Source organism: Schistocerca piceifrons, chromosome 2 (genome assembly GCF_021461385.2).
Source record: "Schistocerca piceifrons isolate TAMUIC-IGC-003096 chromosome 2, iqSchPice1.1, whole genome shotgun sequence".
Classification (NCBI taxonomy): Eukaryota; Metazoa; Arthropoda; class Insecta; order Orthoptera; family Acrididae; genus Schistocerca; species Schistocerca piceifrons.
This window is the reverse complement of record NC_060139.1, coordinates 278,798,854-278,820,287: the sequence shown is the minus strand read 5'-3', so window position 1 is coordinate 278,820,287 and position 21,434 is coordinate 278,798,854. Positions and strand designations below refer to the sequence as shown.

The 21,434-nt window shown below is 41.5% G+C and overlaps 1 protein-coding gene across 1 annotated transcript in view; it reads left to right on the top strand.

Annotated features, from left to right (window-relative positions):
• The window catches only part of LOC124775372 (uridine 5'-monophosphate synthase), a 90,766-nt gene that overhangs the window by 50,154 nt on the left and 19,178 nt on the right, over nucleotides 1-21,434 (top strand). The window contains exon 5 of the mRNA XM_047250207.1: nucleotides 17,363-17,648. Coding sequence (XP_047106163.1) covers nucleotides 17,363-17,648 — 286 coding nt within the window. The remainder of the gene's footprint in view (nucleotides 1-17,362; nucleotides 17,649-21,434) is intronic.

Genomic DNA, 21,434 nt, shown 5'->3' with positions numbered 1-21,434 from the left:
TCGTCCGGCGAGTCCAGCGCGGCCCCAAAGACCGTCGCATTGACACCGGGGCCTTTATCCTCGCCTCCGAGGGCGATGTTCTCCCAGAGAAGGTAAAGGTGATTTTCTACCGGTGCAACGTGCGACCTTACGTCCCGCCTCCTATGCGCTGTTTTCGGTGTTTGCGCTTGGGGCACATGTCGTCATGGTGTGAGACTGAGCCCCTTTGTGGCGATTGTGGACGTCCTCTTCGTGAGGAACACACATGCACCCCACCACCTCGGTGCGTTAATTGTCCTGGCATCCACTCGCCTAGATCCTCAGACTGCCCCGCGTATCAGAAGGAGAAGAAGATACAAGAACTCAAAACTTTGGATCGGCTCTCTTATTCTGAGGCCAGGAAGAAGTATGACCACCTCCATCCCGTGCCGTTGACCACTTCGTTTGCCTCAGTTGTGTGCACTCCTTCCGCGGTATCCTCACCCCTATCCTGTCCCTCCTCCACCTCCTCCCCCCATCCGGAGTCTCTGCCTCCGCCTCCCAAATCCCTCCCTTCCAAATCCTCCTCCCCCGTGGCCCCCGCCTTTTTAACGGATCGAAAGTTTAGGGTACGTGTGGGTTCCGTATTGTCCGACGTCTTCCTCCAGGAGAACGGAGTGCCTCAGGGCTCCGTTTTGAGCGTAGCCCTTTTTGCCATTGCGATCAATCCAATTATGGATTGCATTCCACCTAATGTCTCAGGCTCTCTCTTTGTCGATGACTTCGCGATCTACTGCAGTGCCCAGAGAACATGCCTCCTGGAGTGCTGCCTTCAGCGTTGTCTAGACAGCCTATACTCATGGAGCGTGGCAAATGGCTTCCGGTTCTCTGAAGACAAGACGATTTGTATCAACTTTTGGCGATATAAAGCGTTCCTTCCACCATCCTTACATCTCGGTCCTGTTGTTCTCCCATTCGTGGAAACAACTAAGTTTCTAGGGCTCACGTTGGACAGGAAACTGTGTTGGTCTCCGCATGTCTCTTATTTGGCGGCCCGTTGTACATGTTCCCTTAATGTCCTCAGAGTTCTTAGTGGTTCATCTTGGGGAGCAGATCACACTGTCCTGCTTCGCTTGTATCGGTCCATAGTCCGATCGAAGCTGGATTATGGGAGCTTCGTCTACTCGTCTGCTCGGCCATCCCTCTTACGCCGTCTCAACTCCATCCACCATCGGGGGTTACGTCTTGCGACCAGAGCCTTCTACACTAGTCCTGTCGAGAGTCTTTATGCTGAAGCTGCTGAATTACCGTTGACCTACCGGCGCGACGTACTGCTGTGTCGGTATGCCTGCCGGCTGTTGTCTATGCCCGACCACCCCTCCTACCAGTCCTTCTTCGCCGATTCTCTTGACCGTCAGTACGGGTTGTATGTGTCTGCCCTGCTGCCCCCCCGGAGTCCGCTTCCGTCGCCTGCTTCAACAATTGGATTTTGCCCTCCCTGCCACCTTCAGAGAGGGTGAGAGCCCGACACCACCTTGGCTCCAGGCTCCGGTTCATATTTATCTCGACCTCAGCTCACTCCTGAAGGAGGGTACTCCGGCTACAGTGTATTGCTCACGGTTTGTCGAACTTCGTGCTCGACTTGCCGGTCACACCTTTATTTACACCGATGGCTCCAAAACTGACGATGGTGTCGGCTGTGCCTTTGTCGTCGGGGCCGCCACCTTTAAATACCGGCTCCTCGACCAATGTCCGAGCTTTACGGCCGAGCTTTTTGCTCTCCATCAGGCCGTTCAGTATGCCCGCCGCCACCGCCATTCATCGTATGTACTCTGCTCTGACTCACTCAGTGCTCTTCAGAGCCTTGGAGCTCCCTATCCGGTCCATCCCTTGATTCAGCGGATACAGCAGTCCCTCCATTCTTTCGCTGATAATGGTTCTCCTGTCAGCTTTCTGTGGGTTCCCGGACATGTAGGAGTGCCTGGGAATGAGGCTGCGGATGCTGCAGCCAAGGCTGCAGTCCTCCTGCCTCGGCCAGCCTCCCGTTGTGTCCCGTCATCTGACGTTCGTGGGGATGTTTGTAAGAGGCTTGTGTCGTTGTGGTGGGATGCTTGGTCATCCCTCCAGGGAAACAAGCTCCGGGCAGTAAAACCACTCCCAACTGCTTGGACAACCTCCTCCCGACCATCTCGGCGAGAGGAGGTCCTTCTGACCAGGTTGCAGATTGGGCGTTGCCGGTTTAGCCACCGCTACCTGCTCTCCGGTGACCCAGCCCCGCAGTGCCCTTGTGGTCAGGCATTAACAGTGCGCCATGTTTTATTGTCGTGTCCCCGCTTTAGTCAATCTCGTGTTGTCCTGTCCCTGCCATCTACTTTACCGGATATTTTAGCTGATGACGCTCAAGCCGCTGCTCGTGTTCTGCGTTTTATAACTTTGACTGGCTTGTCCAAAGACATCTAACCTTTCTACTTATTTTATGTGCATCTTTGTCAGGTCTTTCTGGTGTCCCCCCCCTCCCCTTGAGTTTTACTAGATTCCATCTGCTCTAACAGCGGTGACTGGGCGCTAATGACCTCAGTAGTTGAGCGCCCTTAAACCCTACAAAAAAAAAAAAAAAGATATTGATAAGATTTCAGAGTGGTGCAAAGGTTGGCAACTTGCTTTAAATGTCCAGATATGTAAAATTGTACACTTCACAAAACAAAAAAACATAGCATGCTATGACTATAAAATCAATGAATCAGTGTTGGACTTGGCCACCTCAATCAAATACTGGGTAATACTCTATAGGGATATGAAATGGAACGATCACATGGGCTCAGTCGTGGGTAAAGTGGGTGGTATAGTTCGGTTTATTGGTAGAATACTGGGGAGGTGGGGGACCTGTACCAAATAGCACTAACAGGGGATATTGAACATATATAGAGAAGGGCAGCATGGATGGTCCCATGTTTGTTTGATCAGTGGGAAAGTGTCACAGAACCGGCAGACTCTTGTAGATAGATATAAAGTATCCCAAGAAAGTCTGCTAATGAAGTTTCAAGAACCACCATTAAATTGTGACTCTACGAATATACTACAGCCCCCCATTATCGCTCACATAGGGATCATGAGGATTAGATTAGAATAATTACAGCATGCACAGGGGCATTCAAACAAATAATCCTCCCCCACTCTTTACATGAATGAAACAGGAAGGGACCCTAATAATTGATACAATGGGATATAACCTCTGCCATGCACTTCATGGTGGTTTGCAGAGTATAAGATGCAGATTTAGTTTCACCCCTCAGGATGGTACACCTAACCACACACTCGTAGACGTTTCTGAGCAATGTGCTTTCTTAACTTCATTAATACCAACGCTACTGCCAACGCACTGAGGCGGAGTGGTACTGTGTATAAAGTGACTACTGTTAAATTCCAATATGGCTATCCTTAATGAAATGATTTACGTCTTGTTTTCCGTAAATTTCTTATTGAAGTTAAGTTCGTTCATTATTCCTAGTGAACAGTCTGTGGTATAGTGAGCCATCAGTAGAATAGGAGTGTGAAATATCAAATGCCATTGAGTGCTCCAGCGTGCAGCTTCATAACTGGACTCATTATCAAACAGTGAGAGATATTCAAAAAAGATCATAATAAGCAACTTCAGCCAGTGGTGATAATTACCTATTGCTAGGGACTGAAAATGTAGCATCTTATTTTGCAAGATTAGCATATATTTTGTGCAGAATTAGCATCTATTTTTTGCCAGAATTAGTATCTTCCTTCTCTTTTTTGTGAATTACTAGACGTATCGATTTAAATGTATCAATTTAAAATGTTGCCAATCATGTGCCTGTAGACTAAATTGATCACAAATCACAAACAATAAAAAAATAATAAAAGGAAACACCATTATCTAAGGTGAAATAATAATAATAATAATAATAATAATAATAATAGTAATAATAATAAACCCAATACCACAACAGATAAATGCAGACTTTGCAAACAACAAATAGAAACAGTAGATCACATCACAAGCGGATGTACAATAGTAGCAAATACAGAATACCCCAGAAGACATGACAATGTAGCAAAAATAATACATCAACAACTTGCCATACAACAGAAACTAATAAAACAACACGTTCCCACATACAAGTATGCACCACAAAATGTACTGGAGAATGATGAATACAAATTATACTGGAACAGAACCATTATAACAGATAAAACAACACCACATAACAAACCTGACATCATACTCACCAATAAAAAGAAGAAATTAACACAACTAATCAAAATATCCATACCCAATACAACAAATATACAGAAGAAAACAGGAGAAAAAATTGAAAAATACATCCAACTGGCTGAGGAAGTCAAGGAAATGTGGCATCAGGAGAAAGTTGACATTATACTATCAACTACAGGAGTCATACCACACAATATCCACCAGTACATCAACGTAATACAGCTACATCCAAACGTATATATACAACTACAGAGATCTGTAATTATTGATACATGTTCAATTATCCGAAAGTTCCTAAATGCAATGTAACATATACCGTACAGTTAAAAGGAAGTCACGCTTGATCAAGGTTCGCGTCACTTTCCATTTTTAACCAGACATAACGTCTGAGACAGGAAAGAGAAATAATAATAATAATAAATAATGGTTTTTATTCTCTCTAAATAGAGTTTCTTGTGTGGAATGTTAATTTTGCAAAGGTTTAAACATATTTTGTCCCGAAATTGTCTGGTTTCTCTCTCTCTCTCTCTCTCTCTCTCTCTCTCTCTCTCTCTCTCTCTCTCTCTCTCTCTCTCTGGGTTCTTGCGACAAATGATTGACTGTTGAGAAGCAGCAGCATTTCCTAGCTGGTCAACAGAGTTCTTCTTATTTAAGGAGTTTTTCAACATTATTTTCTTTTCAGACCCAGTTTATTAACGGCAAAACCTTCAAAACATTGGTTTCAAATCTGTAGCATAGAAACCCTGATTAATATATGGCAGAGCCCTACTGCAAGTACTCATAGATACGTAACTTTTACTTGACAGTGTTACAGATAGAACCAACAATGTCTTAGCAGCATCCTCACTCATTTCAAAATAAGAAAAGAAAGAGTTACGCACAATGCAAAGTAAAGCAAAGCAAAGCATTCGGTAACTTCTACCACACAGTTGTTTGTCAGCTTGGCAGCATCTCTACAGAAATCGTACAAATCGTATGCAACCATAGTTCAACAGCCGCACTTAAAGCTTCCATTTTAAAGTATCAACATAATACCAACTTTAGCTAACAGGCAAATATATGTATTTCTTTTTTCTGAAGTGCTAGTCCTGTGGCTGATTCCTCAGTTACAATACATGGTGTATATCTTATAGAGGCTATTCACCATCTCACAGTTGACATGGGACCAGAGCTTAACTTACGAGCACACTGTTACATCATTGAGCTTGTCCATTAATGTGATCTTTATTTTGCAAACATGTTCTTATGCACATGCTCTTTCCAAATTTGCATTTGGCAGATGTTGTGCAATACCAGTAATTAAAAAGTGATTACTTTTTGGATATTGTTCTATGCAGAAAATAAAGTTACTTGAAACTATCTTGGATAAAATAGTATATCTAGATAAAGCTTGCTATGGACTGTTATTAATTAGATAAATTCCCATCATCACATTTTGAGGCAGAATTTGCATCCATATTCACATTTATCACAAATGCAAATTTTTCAGTTCCCTAACTATTGTTCGTAAATCATCGTATAGCATGCAGAATGTATCTACATTGCAAACACTAGTAGCCCAAAACTGTTAGAAGTCCTCTTCGTACAGGTGGCCATTATCCTCATATCCCATTGATATGTGGTCCATTAGTCAGTTGGCATGGCAGTATCCAAAGACATGAGGTGCAGAAACATGGACAGGGGCACACCCAGTGGAGCTGCCTTTTGCTGTCCCGTGAATCTAGATTCATTGTATAGCCTGACAGTGATGAATTTGCTGGTGGAAGGAATGTGAAATATGGAAGAATCCAAAAATTTAACACATGGTGTGTACATGAATCAGTATTGACTGGTGTAAAGACTTCCACATCATTCAGAAATATTCTTTATCAACACAGAGGTGTGGGAACAAGATTCTACCACCTCTTATTGTATGTGTATGTGTGCTGGTGCAGTTGTTGATTCTTACAGACACCAGTGAGACTATCATTGAGGCCAATTAGTGAAGACATGCTAGAAGGTAAGGGGGTAATGATCTGCCATGACTGTCCCTTTTTCAGGACTAGAAACTTGAAACTGGTGGAGTATCATTTGGTAAACAAGTAGTTAGGTAGTTAAACAGAAGTTTATCTTCAGATTGCTACGCCTCCATAATAGCAAAACAAATGTCCTTCTGGAGCTTGCACTGAATCCATACTGTGCTAATCTGTACCAACCTTGTCTGTTCAGTGCTTATATGCCTTATTATGAACACGTGTTATGCTTGATTGGCTTGCTTTTGAGCTATTATGTTAATGCAGAAATTGGTCTCTTCTGAATTTACTCATATAGACACTGATCAGTAAACCCCTCTGTTCATCTTTTTGTTGCAGCGTGGGGTAGCCACGTGGTCTGAGGAACCTTGCCGCAGTTCGCGTGACTCCCCTCATAAGAGGTTAGAGTTCTCCCTCAGGCGTGTGTGTGTGTGTGTGTGTGTGTGTGTGTGTGTGTGTGTGTGTGTGTGTGTGAGAGTGAGATTGTGGTCTTAGTTTCAGGGACCCTGCCGCATTGTGCTGATGTTTGGCCTGGGTTCAGGTTTCATCAGCCAATCTTGCAGAAGGTTTTTGTGGGAGGAACGGTCAAGATGCAGAGTTCCATCAGGACCAAGATGGCATTCACTTCCTGTCATCATATAGTGGGCAATGGATGTTGAAACCCATTGAAAGAAAGTAAAAGGATTTATTCCATTCCAGCATCGACACTTAATAATCCAGCCTTCCATTCCTACGATACCAGGAACAATGAGATACACTTTTTTTTTGTTATGAACTGGGTAAATCGTTACACTTCAAATAATACTGTTAAGTATTAAAAGCTACACATAAATAAACCAATAACCAATTTTGATTTTTAATCTTCGGTGCATCTATAAAAAAGCATGCAGGGCAATGCTTCAGCTAGTCAGAGGCTAATGGGTAAACTGTCAAGATCTCTGTGGGGGGAGGGCGCGCGCGCGCGCGCGCGCGCGCCCACACACACACACACACACACACACACACACACACACAGCCTTTCTTAGAACATGGCATTGGACCCACAAAATCTACAAATATTCTTTCCATAGGACACTTGGCTGGTCATGAGGCCCTGTATCCCGTCAAGGAATGCAGTGCACGCTTACTAGAAGTACACTCTTGACATTCCTTGAAAAACCTTCTTGTCCTTGTCCATACCTACCCAGACAAAATCTTCCTTAACCTTCTTCCTAGTTTTAAACAATCTAATGTGACTGCCCATTGGCGACACATGACAGTAACATAGAAAAATAGCAGACGCAGGGACCACAGCTCTTGCACGAGTTTCACCCCATGTCTGAAAACACAAAATCTCATAAAAAGGTGCTTCATTTCAGTTCAGTGCATGACACAGTTACTATCAATGAATGACAGTCTAAAAAGCAATCAGAATCAGAGGCGCACTACGAAACCAAGTACTATGTTGATTCTATCAATGAAATTACCCGACTTTACAATTTGAAGAATGGCCAATGCAGATGTTTCACCCCCCCCCCCCCCCCTCTTAGGTGTGAGTTATTAATACATGAGTAAGGATGTAATGAAGGAAAAAGTAAAGACACGTCAGTTCATATGCAAGTTGGGAAAAGAGTTGACTCCATTACATGAGTCTACATCGGTACTCCTGTGCACTCACACTCATAAATTAAGGATAATTGCAGAATGTGGTGCCACACAATGTGGCACTACACAAAACTGGTGCTAATAGCATAGGCACATAGGTAACACACATGCCACAGATTTGTAAGTCCACAGTATTTGTGATAAGTTGAGAAAACCATCCCGAAACATATGTGCTACAAAATGTCACTGTTTCCTGCGCATGTACCCCGACACCCATACGGGATATGATCACGATGCACACGTACACAGCCCACACAATGGGTTGGCATACTTTGGATCAGGTAGTCGAGCAGCAGCCGGGGTATAGCCTCCATTCTTGCACCAGTGCCTGTCGGAGCTCCTGAATGGCGTAGGGGTTTGAAGACATGCAGCGATATGTCAACTGGAAGCATCCCAGATGTGCTCATTGGGGTTTAGGTCTGTGGAACAGGCAGGCCATTCCATTCACCTGATATTTTCTGTTTCAAGGTACTCCACCACGATGGCAGCTCGTTGGGGCCGTCCATTATTATCCATCAGGAGGAAGGTGGGACCCATTGCTCCCATGAAAAGGCAGACATACTGGTGCAAAATGACGTCCCAGTACATGTGACCTGTTACAGTTCCTCTGTCAGACATGCAGGGGGGTGTACGTGCACCCGTCATAATCCCACACCACACCACACCACGCCATCAAACCGCAACCTTCATACAGGTCCCTTTGAAGGTCATTAAGGGGTTAGTATCTGATTCCTGGTTCACGCCAGATGAAAACCCGGCGAGAATCGCTGTTCAGACTATACCTGAACTCGTCCATGAACATAACCTGAGACCACTCTTCCAATGACAATGTACTGTGTTCTTGACACCAGGCTTTATGGGCTCTCCTGTGACCAGGGAATGCACTTTCCACTCTCCAGGTGATAAACCATATTCTGTTCAGCCGACTGCAGACTGTGTCAAGAGACAATTGTTCCAGTGGTTGCGATAAGGTCCCGAGCAAGGCTACCTGCAGTGCTCCGTGGCCGTCTGTGGGCACTGATGGTTAGATATCAGTCTTCTTGTGGTGTTGTACACTGTGGACGTCCTGTACTGTAGTGCCTGGACACGTTTCCTATCTGCTGGAATCATTGCCATAATCTTGAGATCACACTTTGTAGCACACGGAGAGCCCATGCTACAACCTGCTGTGTTTTACCAGCCTCCAGTCGCCCTAGTATTCTATCCGTCATAACGTCATCAATGTGTGTTCTTTGAGCCATTTTCAACACACAGTCACAATTAGCACGTCTGAAAACGTCTGCATACTTACTGGCTGCACCGTACTCTGACAGGCACCAACACACTTCTGCGTATGTGGACTGCTCCCAGCACCACTGTGCGATGACCGCAGGTCAAATGCACCGTATGGTCATACCCCGAGGTGATTTAAACCCGCAAACTGCCCACCAGAGTGTTGTTTCACCATGTATCAGCATTATCCTTAATTTATGAGCATGAGTGTAGATGTAGAAACAGATTTGCTGATACAGTATTGCAATATAGCAACATTCACGAGACTTGGAGGATGTACAGGGAAGAATAGGAGCCAGCAATTATGTATGAAGTACAGCAAGTATGTATGTGGACCATGTTTAGGCAACGCTGAATACTCGTATTTGTCACCCTGCAGCAGGTAGATTTGAATGAGCGGAATGAAGGTTATAAATGTTTTCTGCACAATATATTGTGCTATTCAAAATTTAATATTAACACTTGTTTTTACTAAGGGGAGTTAACCATTCAACATTTTGTTGTCATATGTATTTGGATTAATTATTAGATATAAAATGTTCATTCTACCATGTGATTCTACAGAAAAAGCGAAACTTTAGTCACGTAAACTGTATAAATATTAATATAATAGAGGGAAACATTCCACGTGGGAAAAATGTATCTAAAAACAAAGATGATGTGACTTACCAAACGAAAGCGCTGGCAGGTCGATAGACACACAAACACAAACATACACACAAAATTCAAGCTTTCGCAACAAACTGTTGCCTCATCAGGAAAGAGGGAAGGAGAGGGAAAGACGAAAGGATGTGGGTTTTAAGGGAGAGGGTAAGGAGTCATTCCAATCGTGGGAGCGGAAAGACTTACCTTAGGGATTTAAAGACTTTAAATATGCCTGCTTGTGTCTGTATATGTGTGGATGGATATGTGTGTGTGTGCGAGTGTATACCCGTCCTTTTTTCCCCCTAAGGTAAGTCTTTCCGCTCCCGGGATTGGAATGACTCCTTACCCTCTCCCTTAAAACCCACATCCTTTCGTCTTTCCCTCTCCTTCCCTCTTTCCTGATGAGGCAACAGTTTGTTGCGAAAGCTTGAATTTTGTGTGTCTATCGACCTGCCAGCGCTTTCGTTTGGTAAGTCACATCATCTTTGTTTTTAGATATAAACTGTATAAATAGTATGAACTAAATTAGTATACATCCAAATTTGTTTACTATTTTTAAAAAAGGCAAATAAAACTACACCCATCAAAATGACCAGTTGGTCCTTCCAGGCTGTCCATAAGCCCCTGTCCTAGTGTTAAGGATGGTCACAGTGTAGCAAACAAACATTGCCAACCTCAGAAGACAAAATTATGGAATTTTTATCTAAAATTACCCTATACTGAAAGTCATAAACCATAAAAACAATAATGCTGATAATATGACATAAGCAATACATGTTTTCAATCGCGAATAGCAAAGTCGTCATCTCTTAAAATTTTTATCCATAAAATTTGTGAATTACGAACCCAAACATCTCAAATCGCGATCCTTTGCACTAATCTACTTCAGAACAAGATAAACTCAGAAGATTCCAAAGCATCACAGACTTTGTGCAAACCTGATTGAAAAGTAGCATGGGTATGTAATATAATTACAAATAGTAATATAATTAAACTCACCCTAATAGGCATCGTTATTGAACTCCACCTCGGCATCACTATCCCGAGGAGATTCCTTCTCCTTGACATAAATGTTGGACGTGTTCATTGATCCAATCATTATACTGGTTGGTTCGAACTGTACAGAATTCTTGACAAGCTGGGAAGTGAGCTTACTGTACCTTAATGTAACTTACTTCTCAACAGCGTCTTCACTACATTCATTTTTTAAAATACTCGCTCACAACCAGAATTGGAATCTGGTGAAACTAATATATCTTGCACAGTTTCCTATTTGGAGGAATTCTTGGTTACCATGAAGGTCAGTAGCGTTCTTTATGAAAATCGTCTACCTCTTTGATTTTCGGGAAAGTCTGCATGTGGCAATGCTCTCCTCTGATAGTCATTTGCACAAGCATCTTGTCTTTTCGAGAAATCCTCTGAACCTATTTATAGAAGTGGAACAAGCATTGATGGCCTTTTAGCACTTTTTGCCAATGCTATTTCTGGTGTTAGCCAACTCAACATTTTTAGAACAGAATTTTTGAAATAATACCACTCCTTTTATCTCACAACAAGACATTATAAGGAACTGTTGCACTGTGTAGTGGAAATGACTAGATTTTTGTGAGATGTTTTCCGATTGGCTCATGAACTTAATCACACCTACATCTAAATACGAGAGTTGGAACTTTAATAGTGGCAACTATTTATTTACAGCTCGTACGAAATAGATACCTGTTTCAAAGTTTTACTGACATTCAAAGTAGTCACCAGCATTGTGTATAACCAGTTGCCAGCCATGTGGAAGTCGTAGGATCATAGGATACTCTTAGCAGTGACAGTTGCATTGACGGTTCGAGCAGCTCGGTCTATTGCCCGACGAATTTGCAGCAGTTCTGAAGTGAATGCCGTGAAGTGTTTCCTTCAGTTTAGAAATAGAGTTGAACTCACGAGGGCTCATGTTAGGGGAGTGCAGTAGGTGGTATAGCACTTAGTAGCCCTTCAGTCTGACAAATCAGTATGTGCTTGAGCATTGTCCTTCAAAATGATGGTCAGGTCCTGCAGAAAGTGTCATCAATTCTGTCTCTCTGCTGTTTATTTTTGGAACACAACCTACAACCAGCTTAGAGACAGAGGTGATGACACTTTCTGCAGGACCTGACCATCATTTTGTAGGACAATGCTCAAGCACGTACAGTGCAAGGTATTAGGGCCTACTGATTTGTTTGGCTAATGGGGCTGCTAAGTGCTCATGAGTTCAACTCTATTTATAAACTGAAGGAAACGCTTCACGGCATTTGCTTCAGAACTGCTACAAATTCGTCGGACAATAGACTGCGCCACTTGAACTGTCAACACAAGTGACACTGCTAAGGGCATCCTACGATTTCCACATGGGTGGTAACACGTTATACACAATGTTGGTGACTACTCTCAACATCAGTAAAACTTTGAAACACGTATCTATTTTGTACAAACTGTAAATAAATAGTTGCCACTATTAAAGTTCCAACCCTCGTACACTTGTGTATAAAGCACAAGTTGGGCTTAGTTTGCTGGACCTACGTTTGTGGAATCAGTTTTGTTGATATAATCAGGAGACATGTAGCAGAGAATGATTTCTTTGTGTGTTTCGTACATTCTATCATGCGAAGAGCAAATTACTAATTTCTCTCTTTGAAAATACTGATTCAGTGACACAAAGTTGGGTAGAATCCACTCAAGAAATATAAAAATTACACATTCAAAGTTGCCTCGGAATGACTTTAACTGTTCAGCTGCGTACAGGGTTTCTTCTTCCCACTTGGAAGCGAAAAATAATTGCAGTGCATTCCACTATTCTATAATACGTGAAACAAGTTAACAAAGACAACATCTTGTTTGAGACGGATGCAGTGTCGTGTTAGGTTCGATATTACAAAACTCTTGGAATTCTGCAAACTAGACGATTCTTTTTTATCTATGCTTAAAGAATGAATATGTATCCGTTGCTATGTCTTCGCATATCCTTTGTAATTGTTTGCAATGGATGGCATTTACATTTCTCTATAAAATTGCCAGGAAAACCTCAAATTAGTCGACTAGCAACAGAATTTCTTTCTCCATCATTGTGTTGCACCCTCTGAAGCAGATCCTACCAAATTTTCTAGAGAAATATTATGTACTGACGAGGTGTTACGTAGGAGATCGTACAAACCATTAGCAGTAGCACCTACATGAGCGGACGTGCATCTTTCTTCTCAAAAACTTATAACAACTGCCAAAATTTAGTATTTATTTTGGAGCTAACTTCATCAAAATACCGCACAAAAATGGCGGTAGATTCGTCAATTTTGCAACCTAACTTTTGTTTTCGTAGAACTTCATTCGATTCATCCAAATGACACTTACCTATGACATTCTTTATCAGCCCTGTGGCTTTTGTTCTACTTAATTCTATGTTTTCATCAATTTTAGAATCGGGAAAGGCACTTTTTCTACAGTTTTTGCCCTCTACAGCTCCCTTTGGAATCATGGAAGTCATTTCTGATGTCTTAACAGATGTCTAATCATCCTGTCCCTTCTCCTTATCAGGGTTTTTCACATATTCCTTTCCTCTCCGATTCTGTGCAGAAACTTCTCATTCTTTACCCTGTCAGTTCACCTAATTTTCAACATTCGTCTGTAGCATCACATCTCAAATGCTTCAATTCTCTTCTGTTCCGGTTTTCCCACAGTCCATATTTAACTACCATACAATGCTGTACTCCAGATGTGCGTTCTCAGAAATTTCTTCCTCAAATAAAGGCCCATATTTGATACTGGTAGAACTTCCTTTTGCCAGTGCTAGCCTACATTTGATGTCCTCCTTGCTCCGTCCGTCAATGGTTATTTTGTTACCTAGGTAACAGAATTCCAAACTTCATTCGTTATTCTCACTTCTGCTACTTCTTATTACTTTAGTTTTTCCTCTGTTTACTCTGTCCTTATTCTGTACTGATCAGAATATTCATTCCATTAAGCAGATCACGTAATTCTTATTCACTTTCACTCAGTATAGCGATGTCATCAGCGAATCGTATTATTGATATCCTTTCACCTTGAATTTTAAATCCATACCTGAAGCTACCCGGCTTTAATCCGAGCACTGCGTTCTTGGTTGTCCACTCTCATTATTCCCTCTTGGCTCTTGTGCATGATCCTCCTCCACCTATAGCTTACCCCTATTTTTCTCAGAATTTCGAACATCTTGCATCATTTTACATTCTCGAACGCGTTTTCCAGGTCGACAAATACTATGAACCTGCTTTCTTGATTTTTCTTTCCATTATCAACCGCACGTCAGTCAGAATAACCAAATTGATCATCGTCAACACATCCTCGATTTTGTTTCCCATTCTTCTGTATACTATTCTTGTAAGCAAGTTGAATGCAGGAGCTGTTAAGCTGATTGTGCGATCATTATCGCACTTGTCGCCTCTTGCAGTATTCAGAATTGTGTGGATGATACTCCTCCGAAAGTCAGATGTTATGTCGCCAGACTCATACATTCTACACACCAACGTGAAAAGTCATTTGTTGGCACTTCCCCACTTATGTTCTGCCAGAAATCCACGTAGCAATATTTCAGCCTTCTTGCTCTGCGTATCAAGTGTATCGGACGACTTCGAGTGTGGTGAAAAGTCAAGCGTCTTTTATAGGGGCCCGACACATTTTACGGCACGTAACTTTTTAAATATATTTTACTACAGTCAACTCCGCATTGAATTCACATTTGCAGACTATACACCATCACTCTTTGAAAGACAAATCAGTCAATCATTCCTGTCTGAACTTTTGCTTCAAACATTTAATTTCAACTCACCATGCAGCCTCAATTTCGTCAGTGGAATCGATGGAGAATATAAATTACTGTTGCACACACACTCTGTTACAGTATTTAGTTGAAGAATACCACACTTAAAGAGAACCCGTGTATTCATGTCCCAATCTCGCCGGCAACTTATGACGATGACCTAATGGTTGATGGCACATATCGGTTGTGTAACAATATTCGTTAGGAAGTGAGAGTATTCCCCGGAAGAGAATATACAGTTGAGACACGTGGGACTGTTGCGGGGAGCGGACGGATGAAAAAGGAGAAATTGCTTTTATTGAATGGAGTGTGGACTTAAATATATGAAAACACATTATTTTTGTATGAAATTACTACAAATATCAATTTATTTTCATTTTAAAGCATCACAAAAATTATCACGGATTCCACAATTATCAGCAACGTACTATAGTATATCGTGTTCACATTGTAATTATCGTATATCGCGATAATTTGTCATATAGTTGGCAACGCTGTAGCAGACAACGGGCGATTGTACCAGCTGCCGACAGCAGCTCACCCGATCAATGCTAAAAACATGACCACGGTTTCATTGTTCTTGACCGCCTCTGGCATAACACCGACGTCGGACGGAATTCATTCCAGATCATCGCCATCATCTATGTTCGAAGGAAAAGATAAATGTAATTGTTTGTTGCTAAAAGATTTTTTAACATACCGCGCCCCACCCCTTGCACGCCATCCAGGCCTCCACACTGGGAGACTCTTGAACATAGACGTAAACTATCCCGTGAAAGTCTATTAACAAAGTATCGCTCACATAGGGATCGTGAGATAGGATTAGAATAATTACTGAACGCACAAAGTCATTCAATCATTCTTCCCGCGGTCCACATGTAAATGGAACAGGAAGAAAACCTGATAACTGGCACAACGGGACATACCCTCTGTCCTGCACCTCACGGTGGTTTGCGGGGTATAGATGTTGAGTAACCGTGCATTGTACTTTGAAGCTACCGTTCCAGCGGAGGAGGGTATTAAGTGTTTAACGTTCCGTCGACAACTGTTGGAAGGACAGACGCCTCCTATTTAGTTAGTTCCTTGGGTTTTCATGTTGTGTATGCCCTTAGTTTTCACGTTTTGTATGCTCTTTGTTGTAGGCACGTATTTCTCTGAATAGTGACGTACAAAGACACGTTGTGTGACGTTGTCCGAAGTGTAATACGCCCCACACTTTTTGACACAAAGTGATGTGTTTCGTGTAGCAAATTCAGTCTTTTATGATGTAATTGACACAGCATTTTTCCCTCGGGCATGGATGTGTGTTCTGTCCTTAGAACTATTTAAATCTAATAAACCTAAGTTCTAGGGGACTGATGACCTCAGATGTTAAGTCCCATAGTGTCAGAGCCATTTGAACCATTTGAATTTGAACATAGCATGCTTCATTGAGAAATGATCATAACTGCATTTCTCCGAAAGGACTGATATATCGCACAACGGACTTTTCATTTTCATATAACTATTCTCCGAAGCATGTGCGTTTCATTCGTGACGTATTAAATTGCGCTCCTGTTTACCCTTAAACTACCCAAATATGTCTAAAACTTTTGCACCTTTAACTGTGGAGGGACAACACGTAACTTTCCTTGGTGTGATGTGCATATGATAAGAATTTTATCAGATTCTTGTTATAATCGTAGCGTCTTCCACACGCTGAACATATATATGAACGCAATTCATCATCATTTCGGTGGTTCTGTCCTAGTTCACGTGACGGCAACGAAAACTATACACTCGATAGATACGCAATAGATAACGTACGCTACTAGGCGGCAGGCGGCTACCCGCTGCACAGAGAATTTTCCATTTGCTACCTCGTGCAGATTCGGCAGTATCCGAAAGAGATCGGCTCGTGAAGCCGTAGTTGCACGTCAGGCGTTAGACAAGGTCATAGTTCATATTCCTGCATCCGTCCGCTACCCCTCCCCAACGCTTCTCCCCCACATTTTGTTGCAGCGTGCCGACCGGTTGCTATTTGCTGGCGTGTGAGTGCGAACCATATTACCAGCAGATCTGTGAACACACCAAAATCAGGAGTACATCACTTTCTCAAAAATTTTGGGAAATGTCGTCAGCAGTGAAAGAAGTCGGTAATTGTCATCACTCACTGATTAACTTGGTTTGTTTATTTTTATTCAACCAAGTATTAACTCACAGTGATAAGATTTGTCAAGATAATACAACACAAATCAAAATATAGGTACAGGATACAGCATACGCAACAAGCTTTATGAGGATAGTACAGGCTGTCCTTGAAGATAGGACATGTGGTTGACCATGGTCATAATCAGGGAACTATCCTGTCATTTGCCTTAGTGGTCAAGGAAAACTGTTGAAATCCCAAATGAGGATGGGATGGTATAAATTCAATGTGTATAAGGGAGACTGACTGAACAATAAATGTATTTGCAAATGAAGAACATGTCAGAGATTATAAATGTTCTAATTATATCATTAAACGTTTAAATATTTTGTGAAATATGATGGATATTGCTGGAGCTAATGCACATGTCATGTTTGACTACTGAGAATTCCTATGATACTACATTGAATACCACTTTTGCAGCAAAAAGTCTGCTCTTTTTGTATGTTTCTGTTTTGCATTTTATACCGTGCTACATTTCTGTTACTTACCATTATCGTATAATTCTCCAGTGTTTAATGAAATATTTGTGTGATAGAAATGGGTTGGCGCACAATGCTAATCGTGATTCCTTTCGTTTTTAGATGAGCAATCAAACCGCCTAACGATGTCATTTGCACAACGTGCTTCCTATGCTGGCAATTCTGTAGCTGCAGAACTTTTTGCTGTAATGACGAAGAAGAAGAGCAACTTATGCTTAGCTGCAGATATGCCAAAAACTGCAGACTTGTTAACTTTGGCCAGAGCTGTAGCTGAACACATATGTCTCTTGAAAATACACTGTGATATTATTGAAGATTTTAGCAAGAGTTTTGTACAGGAATTAACAACACTTGCTAAAGAGCATAGTTTCCTCATTTTGGAGGACAGGTAATGATGAAAAATTACATGTAGTGTGTCACGGAGTTTGTTGTTACTATCATTTTAAGGAATGAATGGAAATTTTTTGATGGAAAAGACAGGTTGCATATCTATAGTCTGCAAATAACTATGAGTTACATTTGTGTGGCACTGTTGTTGTACCATAGATTAACATCTCTTGCCATTGGGTAATCACAGATACATGGGAATAATTTTGTAAATTGTTAGTCTAATGTTGTCCTTGTAGGCCCCTGGTAATAATCAAATCTCTCTAACTGTTTTGTATCCACAAGCCCATCAAACAAGTCATAGATGTACGAATAAAGTTTGTCAAATTTGACCTCACTCTAGAAGCAGCTGTCACACAGTGCAGTCATATAGCGAGGTACTTTGACTCTAGTGAATAGCTACCAATGCAGACAAAGCGTTTATTGCATAGGTTTTAGCACTGTATAGAAAGCAGAAAAAGAAAACAAAATGCTGGTCCAAGGAGTGATTGAAATTAAGAGATAAATAAATCCATGAAAATCTAAAGGAAGTAGACTTACCACACCCAGATCCTGCTGTCATCAGCTTTCTCCAAATTGACGGTCAAGATTTTAATACTTGTTATTATTGCTTCTTACCCACATTAAAAAGACACAGTAGCCAAAAATTTGTTCTTACACTTGGCCCTCTAATTAAAAGAAATAAATGATGAGAAATAAGGTGAATTTACAGTTTGAATGTAGTATTTGTAACAAAAGCTTAATTTAACAAAGGGGAAAATGGAAATTGAGTCTAATCATTCAACACTAGGCTGGCATTGTGTTTGTTGATATCCAGCAAGGTCATGTTTCTTCTTTTCATCACAGAATGTAGAACTTCACATTCTACATCATATGTGACTGGCTTTCTGCTAAAAAAAATTACCAGCAAAGGCTAAATCTGACTTCCTTAATTGCCAGCATATCTCATGTTCACATAGCCCAATTGCCACAGCTCTGCCCAACTGACCAATATACACTTTTTCATACTGCTTGCAGGTTATATTATATTCACCAGTCTCTCAGGGGTTGCAATTTTTCTTTGAATAATTTTTTTATGTGTCGTTCGTGCTATGAAATGCAGGACTGTATTTGCAAGACTTTAACTTTTTTACGAGATTGTCTGAAATGTTGCCAATAAACAGAATTTTGCACCAGGCTTAGTGACTGCTGTTGGTCAGTGTGCAGAAGTGATGTAAATTTATTCATTTTTTTTTTTCTTAGAGTATTATCAATATGAACAGAGCTGCAGCCATTGCTAGAAGCAATTTGTTTGATGGCTTGTAGTTGTCTGAAAGGCTGATTTGGGTAATGGAACAGACATGAGGCATTGCACCATTCAATGGAAACGTGCATGTTTGTGGCTGTGTGGATGCTGGAAGCTTGCAGGATTTACATATCATTATCTACATTTTTTTCTGTAAATAGTAGCATTGATTATGTCATGTAATTCTACAGGATTTATATGGATTTGTGCAAAATATCTGTTAATTTGTTTGTACACCGAAGAGCCAAAGAAACTGGTTCACCTGCCTAATACTGTGTAGGGCCCCTGTGAGCATGCAGGAATGCCACGGCAAGACATGGCATGGACTTGACTAATGTCTAAAGTAGTGCTGGAGGGAATTGACACCATGAATCCTGCAGGGCTGTCCATAAATTCATGAGAGTACGAGGGGGTGGGAGAGTGGAAATCTCTTCTGAACAGCACATTGCAAGGCATCCCAGATATGATCAATAATGTTCATGTCTGGAGATTTTGGTGGCCAGCAGAAGTGTTTAAACTCAAAAGTGTGTCCCTGGAGCCACTCTATAGCAATTCTGGACATTTAGGGTGTCACATTGTCCTGCTGGAATTGCCCAAGTCCATCAGAATGCCCAATGGACATGAATGGATGCAGGTGATCAGACAGGAATACTTAAGCATGTGTCACCTGTCAGTCGTATCTAGATGTGTCAGGGGTCCCATTTCACTCCAACTGCACACAACCAACACCATTGCAGAGCCTCTTATCAGCTTGAACAGTCCCCTGCTGACATTCAGGGTCCATGAATTCATGAGCTTATCTCCATACCTCTACATGTCCATCCGCTCGATACAATTTGAAATGAGACTCCGCCAACCAGGCAGCATGTTTTCAGTCAACAGTCCAATGTCGTTATTGGCCAGGCCAGGTGTAAAGCTTTGTGTTGTGCAGTCATCGAGGGTATATGAGTGGGCCTTCGGCTCCAAAAGCCCATATCGATAATGTTTCGTTGAATGGTTCGCATGCTGACACTCATTGATGGCCCAAAATTGAAATCTGCAGCAATTTGTAGAAGGGTTGCATTCTGTCATATTGAATGATTCTCTTCTGTCATCATTGCTCCTGTTCTTGCAGAATCGTTTTCCATCCACAGTGATGTCAGAGATTTGTCGTTTTACTGGATCCCTGATATTCATGGCACATTCATGAAATGGTCGTATGGGAAAATTCCCACTTCACCCCTACCTCGGAGATGCTGTTTCCAATCGCTTGTGCGTCAGCTATAACACCACGTTCAAACTGTCTTAAATCTTGATAACCTGCCATTGTAGCAGCAGTAACCGATCTGACATGTGCCAGACACTTGTCGTCTTGTATAGGCATACTGATCACAGTGCCGTATTCTGTCTGTTTGCATATCTCTATATTTGAATATGCATGCCTATACCAGGTTCTTTGGCACTCCAGTGTAGGTTCATCAGTAGGAACATTTGGAAATAAACTAGCGACATCAAGCAATAGTGGGATTTGCATATCTTTAATATGAATAAAAAAAACTGGAAACAGAAAGATGCGAACAAACAAACCTTGTCATAGTCAGTCAGTGTCTTTATCAACTATACTGCAGTAAACTTCCATACGTACGTTTCTGTATCTTGTGGTTCACCTGAAGGCATGAATTGCCAATTCATCGTTAATTGATATTTTATCACAAATTATACCAAGAACAACCACATTTTGTGGACTTTAAGATGCACTTTTTTCTACAAAAAATTGCGTCCAAAATTCAGATGAGTCTTATACTCAAAATTAATAGAAAAATTTCCAGTGTTTGGTTTAAAATTCCCACTATTCTTAAAAATGGCCATATATTTGATGCTGCTGGAAACTTGTATCTGCCTGGCAACATTGGATTCGACTGGCAGCAGCAGTGCACCGAAGCGATGAACATGAGTTGAGTTGCGTGGATTCACAAGCTTGCTAACATTGTCTCCCTCCTGGCTTGCCATGACATACCCAGAACACAGTCTAGCCTATGCTGTATGATTGCAGTCTATGGTGTCAGTGAACTTGAACTGAAAGTGATTTATATTATCTGTAACAGTGCAGTATTTTTATTTGTAGCTAGCTTCCTAATGGAAAAACGTAAAAGGTATTCATATGTCGCAGGCTATAAATTGAAAGTAATAACATATGCAGAACAACATGAAAACACAGCAGCTGAATGGCATTTCGGCTCTCCACCAACAGAGAAAACCATTCAACATTGGTGAGCTGGAAAACAACAACTGAAAAAAAATTAAGAAGAATAAATGTGCAAATAGAGTACTAAATACAAGATGGCAAAACTAGATTATGACAAATTGAAATGGATTAAAGGACACTGTCCAAATGCCATTGGCACCAATACAAAAAATGATCAAATACCCACCCATGAGCTAGTGCTACAAAGGAACTTAGCAGGCTTTAAGGGTGGAGTTTGTTGGTGCTACAGGTTTGTGAAGTGTCATGGTCTTAGCCTG